This window comes from Grammomys surdaster, unplaced genomic scaffold (assembly GCF_004785775.1).
Source record: "Grammomys surdaster isolate TR1022 unplaced genomic scaffold, NIH_TR_1.0 125849, whole genome shotgun sequence".
Lineage (NCBI taxonomy): Eukaryota > Metazoa > Chordata > Mammalia > Rodentia > Muridae > Grammomys > Grammomys surdaster.
Genome location: NW_021620675.1, coordinates 2,969,325 through 2,982,968, shown reverse-complemented (window position 1 = coordinate 2,982,968; position 13,644 = coordinate 2,969,325). Strand labels below are relative to the sequence as shown.

At 44.5% G+C, this 13,644-nt stretch overlaps 2 protein-coding genes across 3 annotated transcripts in view; one reads left to right on the top strand and one right to left on the bottom strand.

Moving 5' to 3' along the window:
- Positions 1 to 4,331, bottom strand: part of Oaz3 (ornithine decarboxylase antizyme 3) — a 9,401-nt gene extending 5,070 nt beyond the window's left edge. Inside the window, exon 1 of the mRNA XM_028789670.1 lies at positions 4,244 to 4,331. Within this exon, the coding sequence (XP_028645503.1) occupies positions 4,244 to 4,331 (88 nt within the window). The remainder of the gene's footprint in view (positions 1 to 4,243) is intronic.
- On the top strand, positions 4,321 to 9,127 carry Mrpl9 (mitochondrial ribosomal protein L9). 2 transcript variants are annotated; one of them, XM_028789756.1, is made up of 7 exons: positions 4,321 to 4,473; positions 4,646 to 4,802; positions 5,548 to 5,672; positions 5,869 to 5,919; positions 7,535 to 7,636; positions 8,160 to 8,243; positions 8,363 to 9,127. In XM_028789756.1, the coding sequence occupies exons 1-7, from the start codon at positions 4,330 to 4,332 to the stop codon at positions 8,495 to 8,497; spliced, it is 798 nt and encodes a 265-aa protein (XP_028645589.1). In that variant the 5' UTR covers positions 4,321 to 4,329; the 3' UTR covers positions 8,498 to 9,127. The 2 variants fall into 2 exon arrangements, with proteins under 2 accessions (XP_028645589.1, XP_028645590.1); XM_028789757.1 differs by lacking the exon at positions 8,363 to 9,127 and adding an exon at positions 7,330 to 7,447 and having other exon boundaries at positions 8,160 to 8,248.
- Positions 9,128 to 13,644: the final 4,517 nt, after the last annotated feature.

Sequence of the window (13,644 nt, the reverse complement as noted above, 5' to 3'; positions counted from 1 at the left end):
CACCTGTAATCCCAGTACTTTAGTGGTGCACGCCTATAATCCTAGTAGTTTAGTGGTGCACACCTGTAATCCCAGTACTTTAGTGGTACACGCCTATAATCCCAGTACTTTGGAGGCTGGGACAGGACAATAATTTGAGGTTGAGGTTAATTTGAGTTAGATACATGTCTTAAATGAAAAAAGGAAAAAGATTTTTGTTAAAAGAAGACATGGTCTTTTGCAACCCCTAACTGTGTAGGTGAGGATGGCTTTGAACTTTGGATCCTCCTGCCTCTACTTCCAAAGTGCTGAGATTACAAGCATGTGCTACCTCATCTGGCTTAAGGAAAGAAAATCCTATAAAACTATGCAGTACACATCTCTTACTCAGTGACTACTACAGAAAAAGATAATGTATTCTCCACAATGGGGCTTTAGAGGTGTTGGTGAGGCAGGTAAGTGTATTGAAAGCTACTCATGCACACCTTTCTTAACAAAGCACCTGGGACCCACAACTGCATCAAGACACACACACACACACACACACACACACACACACACAACTGTTTTTCCCCTTGAACCCATAAAAGAAAAGCCTAAACAGTAGCCAGTCACTCAGGCTGCTTGCTTGCTCAGGACCCACAGCTCCTTATACTGTATCTAACTTGTGCCTTTACTTTGCCTCCAAATAAGATCTCTTGATACTTTCCTCTTTTATGTACACTTTTCTATTCTTCTAACAAAATGTCAAAAATGTGGAAACACTGGAGTTCAAGTGATCCCCAATAACATAATTGGTGATCCCAACCAGAAAGTAAGAGAGTAAATCTTCTTCTGTCTCACTAATGCAGATTTCCCTCACAGTCTCCCCTCTTGTTCCAGTCTGATGCCTATGGCTGTGCATGGTAGCTGGCTGAACTAACCAGTTTAGTCAGAAAGCCATCACACTTCAGCCTCTCCACTTGTCTGGCCGTTGAGGAACAAGAAGCTGGAGCCCTCCATAAGCTGTTTCACCAGGAGAGCAAAGAGGAGGAAGACATGTGTGTGACAGGTGCCTTCCAGCCAGGGCTTGAAACAGTCAACCAAATAAATTCAGTATGATTTTGTGGCAGAATAGAGATGTAACAAGGTAGTCTCCTGCCTCTTTCCAATATTGCTTTTGTTCTGAACCCAAAAAATGTGTCACCAAGCCGGGCAGTGGTGGCACATGCCTTTAATCCCAGCACTTGGGAGGCAGAGGCAGGTAGATTTCTGAGTTCAAGGCCAGCCTGGTTTGCAGAGTGAGTTTCAGGACAGGCAGGACTATACAGAGAAACCCTGTCTCAAAAAAACAGCAAAAAACAAAAACAAAAAAGTGTTACCACGGGCTAGAGAGATGGCTCAGTGGTTAAGAGCACTGACTGCACTTCCAGAGGTCCTGAGTTCAAATCCCAGCAACCACATGATGGCTCACAACCATCTGTAATGAGATCTGATGCCCTCTTCTGGTATGTCTGAAGACAGCTACAGTATATTCATATATAATAAATAAATAAATCTAAAAAAAAAAGTGTTACCACTTAGATCGGGAAGTTTTTAAAGAGGGGAGGAAGGAGAGAGGGAAAAAGAGGGAGAGAGAGAGAGAAGATCTCATTGTATAACTATCCTGAAACACAGAGATCCTCCTGCCTCTGCCTGCCAAATGCTGGGATTAAAGAAAGGCACCACCATGCCGGCCTGCCTCTTGGATCATTTAAATTAATTTGTATGCATGTGTACATGGAAGTCAAAGGACAGCTTTTCCAAGGAGTCTATTCTTTCCTTTCACCTTGTTTTTAAACCAGAGTCCCTTGTTCTCTCTGCTGCTACACTGTGAACTTGAGCTTCTGGTCATAGGAATGCTGAGACTCAGTGGACTCAAGTCACTTCATCCGGCTTTTGGGGGTTTTGTATGTTGTGGGACTCTAACCCAGGTTATCAGAGCTACATAAAAGCAGTTTACCACTGAGCCATCTTTCCATCTCTGCTTCTTAGAGTTCAAACATTTCCTGTCTTCTTTCCTTCTATTTCTCTTTTTCACTTTTCCTTTTTTCTCACCTTTTCCTTGACCTCAGTATGTTCTATATTTAATATATATATATGTATATATATGTATATATATATATACATATATATATATATTTTTTGTTTTAATTATTTAAGAACATACAGGGTGTCCTGATCCCTTGAGAAATAAAGAAGCTTAAAAAAAAAAATGTACTCAGGACTCAGAGGATCAGAGGTGGTTCTGAACCAAAAGCCTCCTCCTTGGGGATTAGTTTTCATGGTACCAGAAGGTACTATGCAATCTTCCAAAGGAAGATGATGCCTCCAAACCACAACAGTAACCAGCATAGCATGCATACCTTGACAGTAACCAACAACTCTCCAATTGTATACTTCAGGCCCTCTCAACAAGAGGGAATCATGCCTGGTTCTGGAAACTTAAGACACTCATGCCTCATGAGGTCATGGATCTTGGAGGAGAACTTATATCTACCACCCTACTAAACCAGCATAATCTCTAACTACATTCTAAAATGTTATCCTTCTTCCCACAGATAAGTGTAGTTCTTGCCACTCATCGAGGAAACATCTTTGTAACAGAAAACTACAACTATCAAAATGCAGAGTTGTGAAACCTACCCCCAACTGATACATCTATAACATAACTGCACTCAAGTTTAGGGATTTTTATAGAAGAGGAAGCAGAACAATTCTATGAACCAAAGGAACAGGAAGATTGCTATGAGATTGTGTCTCCTAAAAATGTCAGGGACTATACATCCATGAATTCACACCAACATTGATGCCTAAACAAGACCTGAGCAAGGAAGACACTAATAAACATGCTAATGAGGAAGGAAAAATACTCACAAGGCCTCAACCCTAGACAAAGGGCTACAGGCTACCAGGAATGCTGAGAACAGGAGAAACAGTCTTCCCCAGGGAAGAGTACAACAATTGGTTACCCAATACCAAATGGTCAACCCTGAAAACATACATATAAGTAACAATGTACATACTGAGTGGGTTGTATTTATATATTAAAGAATATATAAACACACACAAATATAAATAAGGGGAACAGGGGTATGAATTTGAGAGAGAAGGAGGTTAGAAGGAGAAAAGGGAAAGGGAAAATTATATAATCTCAAAAATATAAAGGTGTAGAAATTTTAAAATAAGATGTATCCAAGAACTGAAGAAAAACAAAACAAAGTGGAATTCTCATCAACTGTAACAAGCCTATAGGTAGGGCAGTTTGCAAAGAATGGGGCATAAATTAGTTAATTTTAAAATGTCTGTTAGACATAGGATGATGACTAAGAAGTTGGGTATTCCAATGAGACATTTGTGGGAGCCTAAGAGAATTTGGACATCACTGGCATATAAAAAGCGGTTAGCCATATGATGAACTGAGAACATCAAGAGAGTGGATACTAAAAAGAATGAAATTCCATATACTGAGTGCTGGGTACAAAAGGTTAAAAGACTGTTGAAGACTATTGTCTTGAATACCAAGAACATGCGTGTAGGTCAGTCTATGTAAGTGCACATACAATGGAGCATAGCACATCTTTCCACACTCCTTTATAGACCCTCTTTTTATAACCATCTATTAAGCACAAAGACTCCACAGAAGGAACTGTTTGGGCCTAGCAGTGGTTTCTTTTTCTCTACAGTTTATGTCTCCTGCAACTCTTTAAATACTAGCTTGAATACAATAGTAACAATATCATGGAAAGTTGCAGAGTTTTTAGAGGATCCCATCCTTCGACTACTTTTAAATAGAAGGGAAAACTGAGAGTGACATCCATATTTTAGCGTTCAGAAATTATAGCATGTCAAAATTAATAGTGATCTCAGTAACTAGAACTAAACCAAACCACTTATATTGTTGTTGTTATCATTGGTTTTTATAATCATCATCATCATTTAATTATTATTGGTCTCACTATATAGCCCTGGCTGGCCTAGAGCTTGGTATGTAAGCCAGGTTAGCCTGAAACTTGTCCTGTTGGAAGATTAGAGGTGTGCGACACCAAGCCCCCTCCGCCTCTTTTTTAAAACGAAGCCAGAAAAAAAATTATATGTCTTCCGTTGTTGGTAAGCAGGCAAAGGTCTGTGGAGAGGGGTGACGAAAAGAAATATCAGTTCTCTCCGATGTCCTGCTGCCGGCATTTAAGGTGAGGTTGCTGCCGCTGTCCCACTCCGCACGCCCGAGTCTCAGCGCAGCCTGTACCCACACCACCCAGGCGCGCCGCGGGCAACCCAGAGGCCCAGCTGCGCATGCGCGGGGTCCTTCTTCCGCCAGTCCGCTCCGCGGCCATGGCGGCCTCTGTGGTTCCCGGGGGTAAGGCTCTGTTGTGGGCAGGCGCAGCTTGGCTGCGTCAAAGAGGCATTGGGGAGCTACTCCGGCCGCGAATTGAAGGGAGCACCCCGGGCCGTGACTTCAGTCTCTCTCATTATCAGGTGAGGGCCGGCCGGGGCTTGAGGTCCTACACCGTGGGGGACAGGAGTGCTGTTCATGCCCGACTGAGACCGCGAGGGAGGGAGGCGGGCTTTCCTTGGGATGCAGATGGCCGGCGGGGTGGCTGGGTGCTCTCTGCAGACACTCGCTCACCCCAGCCTCCCTGACCACCAGAGCACGGTCATCGTGGAGCGCTGGTGGAAGGTGCCGCTTGCCGGGGAGGGCCGTAAGCCGCGCCTGCATCGGCGTCACCGCGTGTATAAGTTGGTGGAGGACACGAAACGCCGGCCCAAAGACAACCTGGAACTCATCCTCACACAGTCTGTGTACGGTAAGGCTTGGACGCACATGCTAACCACTGCTTCCCCTTACCTGGCTGCTCCTGTTTGACGTTAACCTCTTCCAGCCTCTCATTTGTTGCTTTGTTTTTACTACTTTGTGGTTCGGATGAGGGGCGGGGGAAAAGACACGGAAAGTACTGTGATTGAGATACCAGCACGGAAAATTAAAACGTGTGTGCAATAATATTAACTGTGTAAAGAGAAGCCTAACAGTTTGCAGCACAAGCAATGACATTCTTTGATTGAACAGCACAGTCTGCACCAGTTTTTAAACTGGCCGTGTGACAAGTGTAGTTCCTAATAATTGCGTGTGATGTGTGTGTGCGCACGCGAACGCGCATCGGTGTGAAGGCCAAAGGTCCACCTTATTTGATACAGGACATAGAGACGAGCCCCGGGGATCTGCGTATTTCCTCCCCTCAGTGCTAAGGTTATGGACCACATCCAAACTCAGATCCTCTATGCACCTGGCACTTTAACAACTGAACCTTATAACCTGCCGTATTAAATTGACGGGGATGTAGGGGGTGGTGTTTGTAAGGAAGAATAAAAACTGTGAGAAAGTAAGGACTGTCTCTTTTCTATGTCCCTCCCTTTTGGTGATGCTGGAGATGTACCCCAAAGCCTGAGTACGCTAAGGCAAGGCCTTTACCTGTAGATTGTTACCATGCTGATCATCTTTTCTATAGGGACGCCTGCAGAGTTTTCATGTGCTATTCCCGTTCTCATTGACAGAAATTGGAGTCCGGGGTGATCTAGTCTCAGTGAAGAAATCTGTGGGTCGTAACAAGCTCCTTCCTCAGGGACTGGCTGTGTATGCATCTCCTGAAAACAGGAAGCTGTTTGAAGAGGAAAAAGCGGTGAGCTCAAAGGACCAAAGGGTTTGGAGAAATAAAACTTTAAAGTTCCTGCTAGGAATTCCTTCCTTTCGTTATTTAATTCAAAGGTGAGGTAAGCGCTAGAACAAGAACCCAGAAGCCCAGCCTGTCCCCAGCACAGCTGGGCTGTAATTACTCAGTGTGGTGCCTTGGTTCTACTCACTTTTGTCTTTTTCAGCTGAGACAAGAAGGAAAGCTGGAGAAGATCCAGACAAAGGCAGGAGAGGCGGTGAGTAGGAAGTTTTCACTGGTCCTTCCTGGAGGTCACTGAGGTCTGCTCATTGTTATACACAGGGATGAGAAAAGCAGTGTTGCAGCCCTTGCTCTGTGTGACTGGTATGGGGTCCTCTGGAAATCCCATGTTGGGTACAGTGTCCTGGAACTAGCTCTGTACACACGCCTGCCTCTGCCTCCCAAGTGCTGGGATTAAAGGCATGCGCCACTACCACCTGGCTGCTTTTTTACTTCCTTTAAGAAAGTGTACCAATTTTTAAAATATATTCATTTCTTCCATTTGAAATACTCGGTGACATCTCAGCATGGGGATTTTTTTTTTTTTTTTTTTTTTTTTTTTTTGCCAAAAATGCCCTAGCTTTTGAGGGAGTCCCCAACCCAGGAATCAAAATCTATGGGAAAATATAAGATGAGGACTCTGCCTTTGGGGAATATTTACAAATAAGTTGAAAGGAGTGTAGACACACAAGCGATGGTAGTCAACAAACTAAAGGCAATAAAGCAGGAGTCGCTCGGCGCTGCTGGGGAGTGGAGGGATACGGTTTTCCCTATAGTATTACATAAGGCCTTTTGAAGTTAGTAGGTTTGGGGCAATCTAAGAAGTATAAGTGAATATTTAAGGTATGTTTGTTTGAGATAGGGCATCTTACATGGCCCTAGCTGGCCTTGAACTCTGTATATAGCCAAGGCACATCCTAACCTTCATTTCCCCTTACTCTACCCTTCAGTTGGTGGAATTACAATGTGTACTGCAAAGGCCAGTTGTGGATGCTGGGGATCAGAGCTAGGCCTCATCTCCGTTAGGCACACATCTATCAACAGCTCTAGGACATATCTTAACAATGAAGATACTCTAGTCTACCTAAAGTAATATACACCTGGGCTGAGTGTGGTGGCACACGCCTTTAATCTCAGCACTTGGGAGGCAGAGGCAGGTGGATTTCTGAGTTCAAGGCCAGCTTGGTCTACAGAGTGAGTTCCAGGATAGCCCGGGCTACACAGAGAAACCCTGATTTGAAAAACGAAAAAAGAAAAGTAGACAACTGTAAAGAGGGTTGGGCATCAAGATGTGAACTATCTTGAGCCTTCAGGTAGCTTATGTTTCATTGTGTACTCGGGAAAGAACTGATGCTGGAGTGAGTAGAGCCGAGTGCCAGAACTGTGAGGCTAAATACTGAGACTCACTTCCTCCTGAGATGCACAGAGAAGTCTACTACATCTATGTATTGGGGGCAGAGCACACGTGCAGTCCAGAGCACAGCTTGCATGAACCAGTCCCTCCTTCCTCTATGTGCAACCTAGGGTCAAACTCTGGGCATTCTTGGCAGCAGGCACCTTTTTACCTACTGTGCCATCTTGCCAGCCCTGGTCCTTAGTTTAATACAGACTATTTCTCTTCACCTAGAAGCAGCAAGATAAACTCCCCTGTGAAGTCTTAAAAACATCCTTCTTCTGTATCAGAGCTGAGAAAAATGACTGTCCTGGGTTTTCCCATCAGTGTTGTCACCTCTTGCAGCTACAGGGTACATGTTATACCTTTCCCTGAACCTCAGACCCTGTGATACAAACTTGTTTCCTCTCCTCTGACTCCAACTCTTACTGACCCACAGACAGTGCAATTTCTGAGAAGCTGTCATCTAGAGGTGGGAATGAAGAACAATGTCCACTGGGAACTAAACCCTGAAATAGTTGCCCGACATTTCTTCAAGAATGTGAGTGTTCCCAGACAATAGCATTCCCCTTGGGAGGCGCCATCTCCCCTTGGTAGGAGACCCAGGGTTGAACTTTTTCCTATAAAACCCTTTTACTAACTGGCGTTGGGAGTTACTTTTGGTTGGTTTGCAGGGAAAGGGGGTGGGGGGGAATGTGACTCAAAACTAAAGGTAGTTGCAGAATTTAAGGACCAATGGGAAAGGGCAGTTCAGTTTATTTTAGCTCTAGCTAGGAAGAACCTAGGATTGACTTACTGGGGAATCATTACTTTTGTGATGAAGTAGTATTGGTCTCAAAACCTGTTCTGTTTGTAAATTCACCACCCTCACTGAGAAATTAAGACTGAGGCTCTCTGCTGTCATCTGTGTGCATCTGTGCCCTCCCCTGAAATCAGCCAGAATCAGTTCCCCGGGTATATTCAGTTCTGCATAGGAAATTCTATACCCGAGTGTTACCTAGGGTTATCTAGTTTACCTAGAGGCTGCAACTGAAGGGTTAGGTGGTTGTTTGTTCTGTTTTCAGCTTGGTGTTGTTGTTGCCCCACATGCTCTGAGGCTGCCAGAGGACCCTATCACTCGGTGGGGCGAGTACTGGTGTGATGTGACTGTGAGTGTTTCCAGAATTTTTTTTTTGATTGGGAGGAGAACCACATGGAGAGCTGGCTTGGGTGGTATGTTTTCTGCCTGACTGATCTCTGGCTATTCCTGTTTTGAATGTCTGTTCAGGTAAATGGACTTGACACTGTGAGAGTTCCTATGTCCGTAGTGCTCTTTCAGAAGCCCAAGACCAAAAGATACAAGCGCTGGTTAGCCCAGCAAGCTGCCAAGAGCAGGACCCCCAACAGTCCCCAGGAAGTCTGAATGTCCTCTGCCTCCAAGTCCACAAAGCTTTCAGAAGAGCTGTGGAGCAGCATGGGCCAGCACTTGGAGCAGTCCCAGCTCTGAGCAGATGTGGATCATAGAGAACATGTGGACTCAGCAGACTGAGCTGCACATACGTGCCAGGTTCACTTTGTTTGTCATCTCCACCTTCAGTGGTCATCATAGCCAGCTGTGTTGCGTTCTGCAGGCAGTAGATGTAATAAGCTGAATATTGGTGACCAAAACAGTCTTCTTAGCCGTTCCTTCTACTGGAGAGTGCGTGGGAACAGGTGCAGGGGCCCAGCCACTGTTCTGTCAGTTGCTTTATTCTCAGCCAGGCTGTCTTGTGCAGAAGTAAAGAGCTGCTTCACTGGACATCAGCTGACTGGGCGGGATATCCAAGCAAGGTGTCTTAGCCACAAGTAAGTCTGACACAAAGGAGGAAAGTATCGCCATTCTCTGTGTCCTACAGTTGCCATGAGCTGACTACTCTGAATATAGCCAATTGCATCTGCTCTTAGAACTTTATCTCCATGTGAGTGATACAGTGGATCCAATACAATCTGTATGAGGCCTAAGGATGATCTACAGAGAAAGTGAAGCTGGCATTAAAGAAACTTAAAACAAAGAGAACTGTGGTATTTCTTAACTAGCTCCTGACATTCCATAAAGAAACCCCAATTTCCAGACTGCTGAGAAGCTAGAGGTCATTCAAGATGGCATTGCACACCTTTAGTCCCAGCATTCAGAGAGACAGCCATTGTTGGGCTGTTGGACCACAGTCTGTAAGCCTCTAATCCCCGTTACGTATTTGTTGTCAGTTCTGTTCCTCTAGAACAGCCGTTCTCAACATGAGTGTCATATTTCAGATATCTTGCATATCAGATATTTACATTATGATTTATAACAGTAGCAAAGTTACAGTTATGAAGTAGCAACAAAATAATTTTATTGTTAGGGGTCATGACAACATGAGGAACTGTATTACAGGGTTGTAATATTAGGAAGGTTGAGAACCACTGTCCTAAAGACCTGAGTTTGGTTCCCAGCACCTACGTACGTTAACTGGCTCTGCCTCCAAGGAGTTATATCCCTCGAGTGCCCTCTTTCTGTGGCTACCCATGTGTCATACATACACAATGCACAATTAATAAGATATCTTTTTTTTTATAAGACTGACTCATTAAGACTGAACACTAAGAGCTACTCTAGACTCATCCAGCAAAGCTTGAATGCACCTTTCATCAAATTCATATGAAGTATGTCAAGAATCAAATCCAACACTCAAAAGAAGATCTACCCCTAAACAAAAATTTCCTGTTGTCTGACATCCAATTAAATACTTCCTTAGAGATGAAATCTCCGGGCAGTGGTGGCGCACGCCTTTAATCCCAGCACTTGGGAGGCAGAGGCAGGCGGATTTTTGAGTTAGAGAGTTCGAGGCTAGCCTGGTCTACAGAATGAGTTCCAGGACAGCCAGGGCTACACAGAGAAACCCTGTCATGAAAAAACCAAAAAAAAGAGAGAGAGAGGGATGAAATCATTAACACATACCTAAGAACTGTATATCTGGTACATGGTTAATAAATGACTACCTGTAACAACTCTAGCAGGAACACAACCCAATTTTAAAAGGCCAAAGGATGGGGTGTTGTGGCTTATATTTGAGACACACATGCAGCAGGAGCTCAGAGCCATCCCCTGAGACGTGAGGATGGTGCTTGCGTGCTTAAGGGCACTGGCTACTCTTCCAATGGGCCTGGGTTCACAGCACTCATGTGGCAGCTCACAACCATCTGTGACTCCAGTTCCAGAGCATCTGCTGCTGTTCTAGTGCTGATCTCTGCCAGCACAAGGAAAACACACGGTGCACAAACACACATAGGCAAAATATCCATACACATTGTTTAAAAAGCACTTAGTTTGACCAGTTTCTAGTTTCTGTATTAACCATTGGCCACAATGAAGTTTCTCTGTCCAAAGCTGGAACGAGCACTAGATGAAGGACATAAACATAAGTGTAAAATAACTTTAGTGCTCAGCCCTAAACAGGATATTTCTTTTTTCTTTTCTTTTTTTTGTTTTGTTTTTGTTTTTGTTTTTTTGTTTTTTTGAGACAGGGTTTCTCTGTGTAGCCCTGGCTGTCCTGGAACTCACTCTGTAGACCAGGCTGGCCTTGAACTCAGAAATCCACCTGCCTCTGCCTCCCAAGTGCTGGGATTAGAGGCGTGCGCCACCACCGCCCGGCTAAACAGGATATTTCTATCACTGCCTCTAAGATTAGGGAACACCAAGGAATAAGGAACAGAACAATTAGAAGATTGCAAATGGATGAGCAGGAAGAGAGCTAGAAACAATACTTTCTGGATATAACATAGCCATTGTCATGAATAGCAATTACACAAAACCTACACACAGAAGAAGACAGACATGAAGGTACATGGGTTTAACCCCAGCACTCAAAAGGCAGAGGCAGGAGATCTCCAAATTTGGGACCAGCCTGGTCTACATAGCAGTTGTAAACTAGCCAGAGCTACACAGTGAGATCATGTTTCAAGAAAACAAGGGGCTGGAGATGTCTCAGTTAAGAATACTGTTCTTACAAAAGAGTGACACCCCTTTCTGTCCTTTCAGACACTGAACACATATGATACATAGACACACATGTAGGCAAAACACCTATATGTGTGAAAATAAGCAACTTTTTTTTTTACATGGGTCTCGGTGGTTAGAGTACTTGTTGCTCCTGTAGGAATCACAGGTGCAGTTCCCAGCAGTCACAAGGCTGCTCCCGGCCATCTATAACTTAAGCTCCAGGGGATCTGATGCCCTTTTCTGATTTCTGTAGTCACAGGGCATGCATGCATATGGTACACATAAATACATGAGATACATGTAAGCAAAATAGGCATACACATAAAATATTTCTTTAAAACTCTCTCATGGTCTTTTTTTTTTTTCAAGACCGGAGTTTCTCTGTGTATCTCTGTATGTCATCCTGGCTGTCCTGGAACTCACTCAGACCAGGCTGGCCTGAACTCAAGAGATCCACTTGCCTCTGCCTCCTCGGTGCTGGTATAAAGGCATGTACCACCATGTCTGGCTCCATTTTCTTTTTTAAAAAAATTAAAGACATCAAAGTACTTGGGTGATTGATTGGGAAAAGAAGAGGTCAACAGAAGTGGGAGGGGACAAGATGGTGGGATTAGCTATGCTCACAGCTCATGGTATTTGTTTATACAATTGCCCAAAAGTTAAATGTAAAAACAAACAGGTTTTCAGGTGATCTCACCACATAATTTCTAAGTACGTGAAGTAATGCATAGTTAGAGCAGAGACTCAGCAGAGTAATAAAGTAATGAACATAGTAAAGTAATGGAGGAAGAGAAGTCATCTCCACTTTGCCCCCACCTGCTTGAGCTGAGGCATCCATCCTTTCCATTGAGACTTACACCATCAGCCTCCTGAACGGGAGCCTTCAGACTCACTGAATTCCAGGGTCTCTGGATGGCAGATGGAGGCTCTTAGCAGCCTCTCCAATTACAGGAACCAGTTCTTACACAGTTTCTAAACCAACAAATCCAACCAAGTGTAGATCACATGTTTGGGGTGGGGTTAGGGGAAACACTAGAAATTTTCCAAAAGAGAAAAACTTAGATTTGCAGGCAGCAAGCTCTACACTGAGTCTGTGCAAATGGTGGTCTGTGGTACACTCTGCTGCTGCCTACCTTTTGACAGATGTGTCCCCTCAGTTACTCTAGTCTGAGCTTCATTCACTGTGTGCCCCTCCATATAATATGAAGTTTGGGTTATATAGGTTTATCTGTACTGAGCGTGTACTGTATGGGCTATCTTCCCATGATATAAGATTTAATGCACTGACAAGGGTCCCACTTGGTGTTTCTATAGGATGGCTCTGAGAAACTTTGGAAAAGCCAGGGCTTACATTAAATGATGTAAAAATGCCAGGACTTCTGTGGTAGTATATGGTATAAGAGGTATGGCTCAAAAGAAGCGGGCCAGGTGTCATGGATGCCTGTAAGCCTAGCACTCAGGAGACTAGGGCCGAAGGACTGGAAGTTAAATAATAGCCTGACCTATATATTGAGACTGTCTCAAAGCAAGAAATAAATATGTATTAGTTAGCTTTGTCAACTTAACACAGCTTAGTCATCTGAAAAGGGATTTTTTTCACTTGAGGGATTGTCTAGATCAGATTAGCCTGTGGAAGATTGTCTTGATTGTTAACAGGTGCAGGAGAACCTGGCCCACTGTGGGCAGCAACATTCCTGGGCAAGTGGTTCTGGGTTGTATAGGAAAACTAAGCACAAACCTGTAGATTCCCAAGGGTTACACGATAGCCAGTCTAGCTGACATGGTGTGTCCTAGAATCAGTCAGAGACTGTAAACAATAAGGTGGAAAGCAAAAGAGGAAAAGAACCATATTGACCTGTGGCTTACACACACACACACACACACACACACACACACACACGTACCCACATGCAAACATTCATACACATACTTATAAAGGAAACTAGAGTACATTGGTCAAAAGGATCAGAAAACTAAATGGAGAGATACCACAGCAGTAAGGACGTCTCTGATGTCTTTGGTGACTTCTGACTTCACATAGCATTCTCTAGCATGCTGTTCCAGTTTCCTTCCTGTTGCTGACCCAAGGCAGCAACGGGAAGGAAAGGACTTACATGGCTCACCCTTCAGGTAACAGTCCATCATTGAGGGATATCAGGGAGTAACTCAAGCAGAAACCATGAAAGAAGGCTGTTTGCCTTCCTCAGTCCTGTGTCCTCAGCATCTTGACCCACCATCCTTTCCTATCCCCAGCCTGTACATGCTGGCCAAGCTCCTCCCTCTCTCTCTCTCTCTCTCTCTCTCTCTCTCTCTCTCTCTCTCTCTCTCTCTCTTTCTCTCTCTCTGTTTTCTAAGGAAGAGTCTTCTTCCAAAGGCCTGGCTTTCCTGTAACTTGGCTGGCCTTGAACCCACAGAGATCCACCTGCCTCTGCCTCTCTGACCCTCTGCCTCCTCTGACCCCCTGCCTCCTACAACCCTGCCCCTGCCCCTGCCCCTGCCCCTGCCCCTGCCCCTGCCCCTGCCCCTGCCCCTGCCCCTGCCCCTGCCCCTTC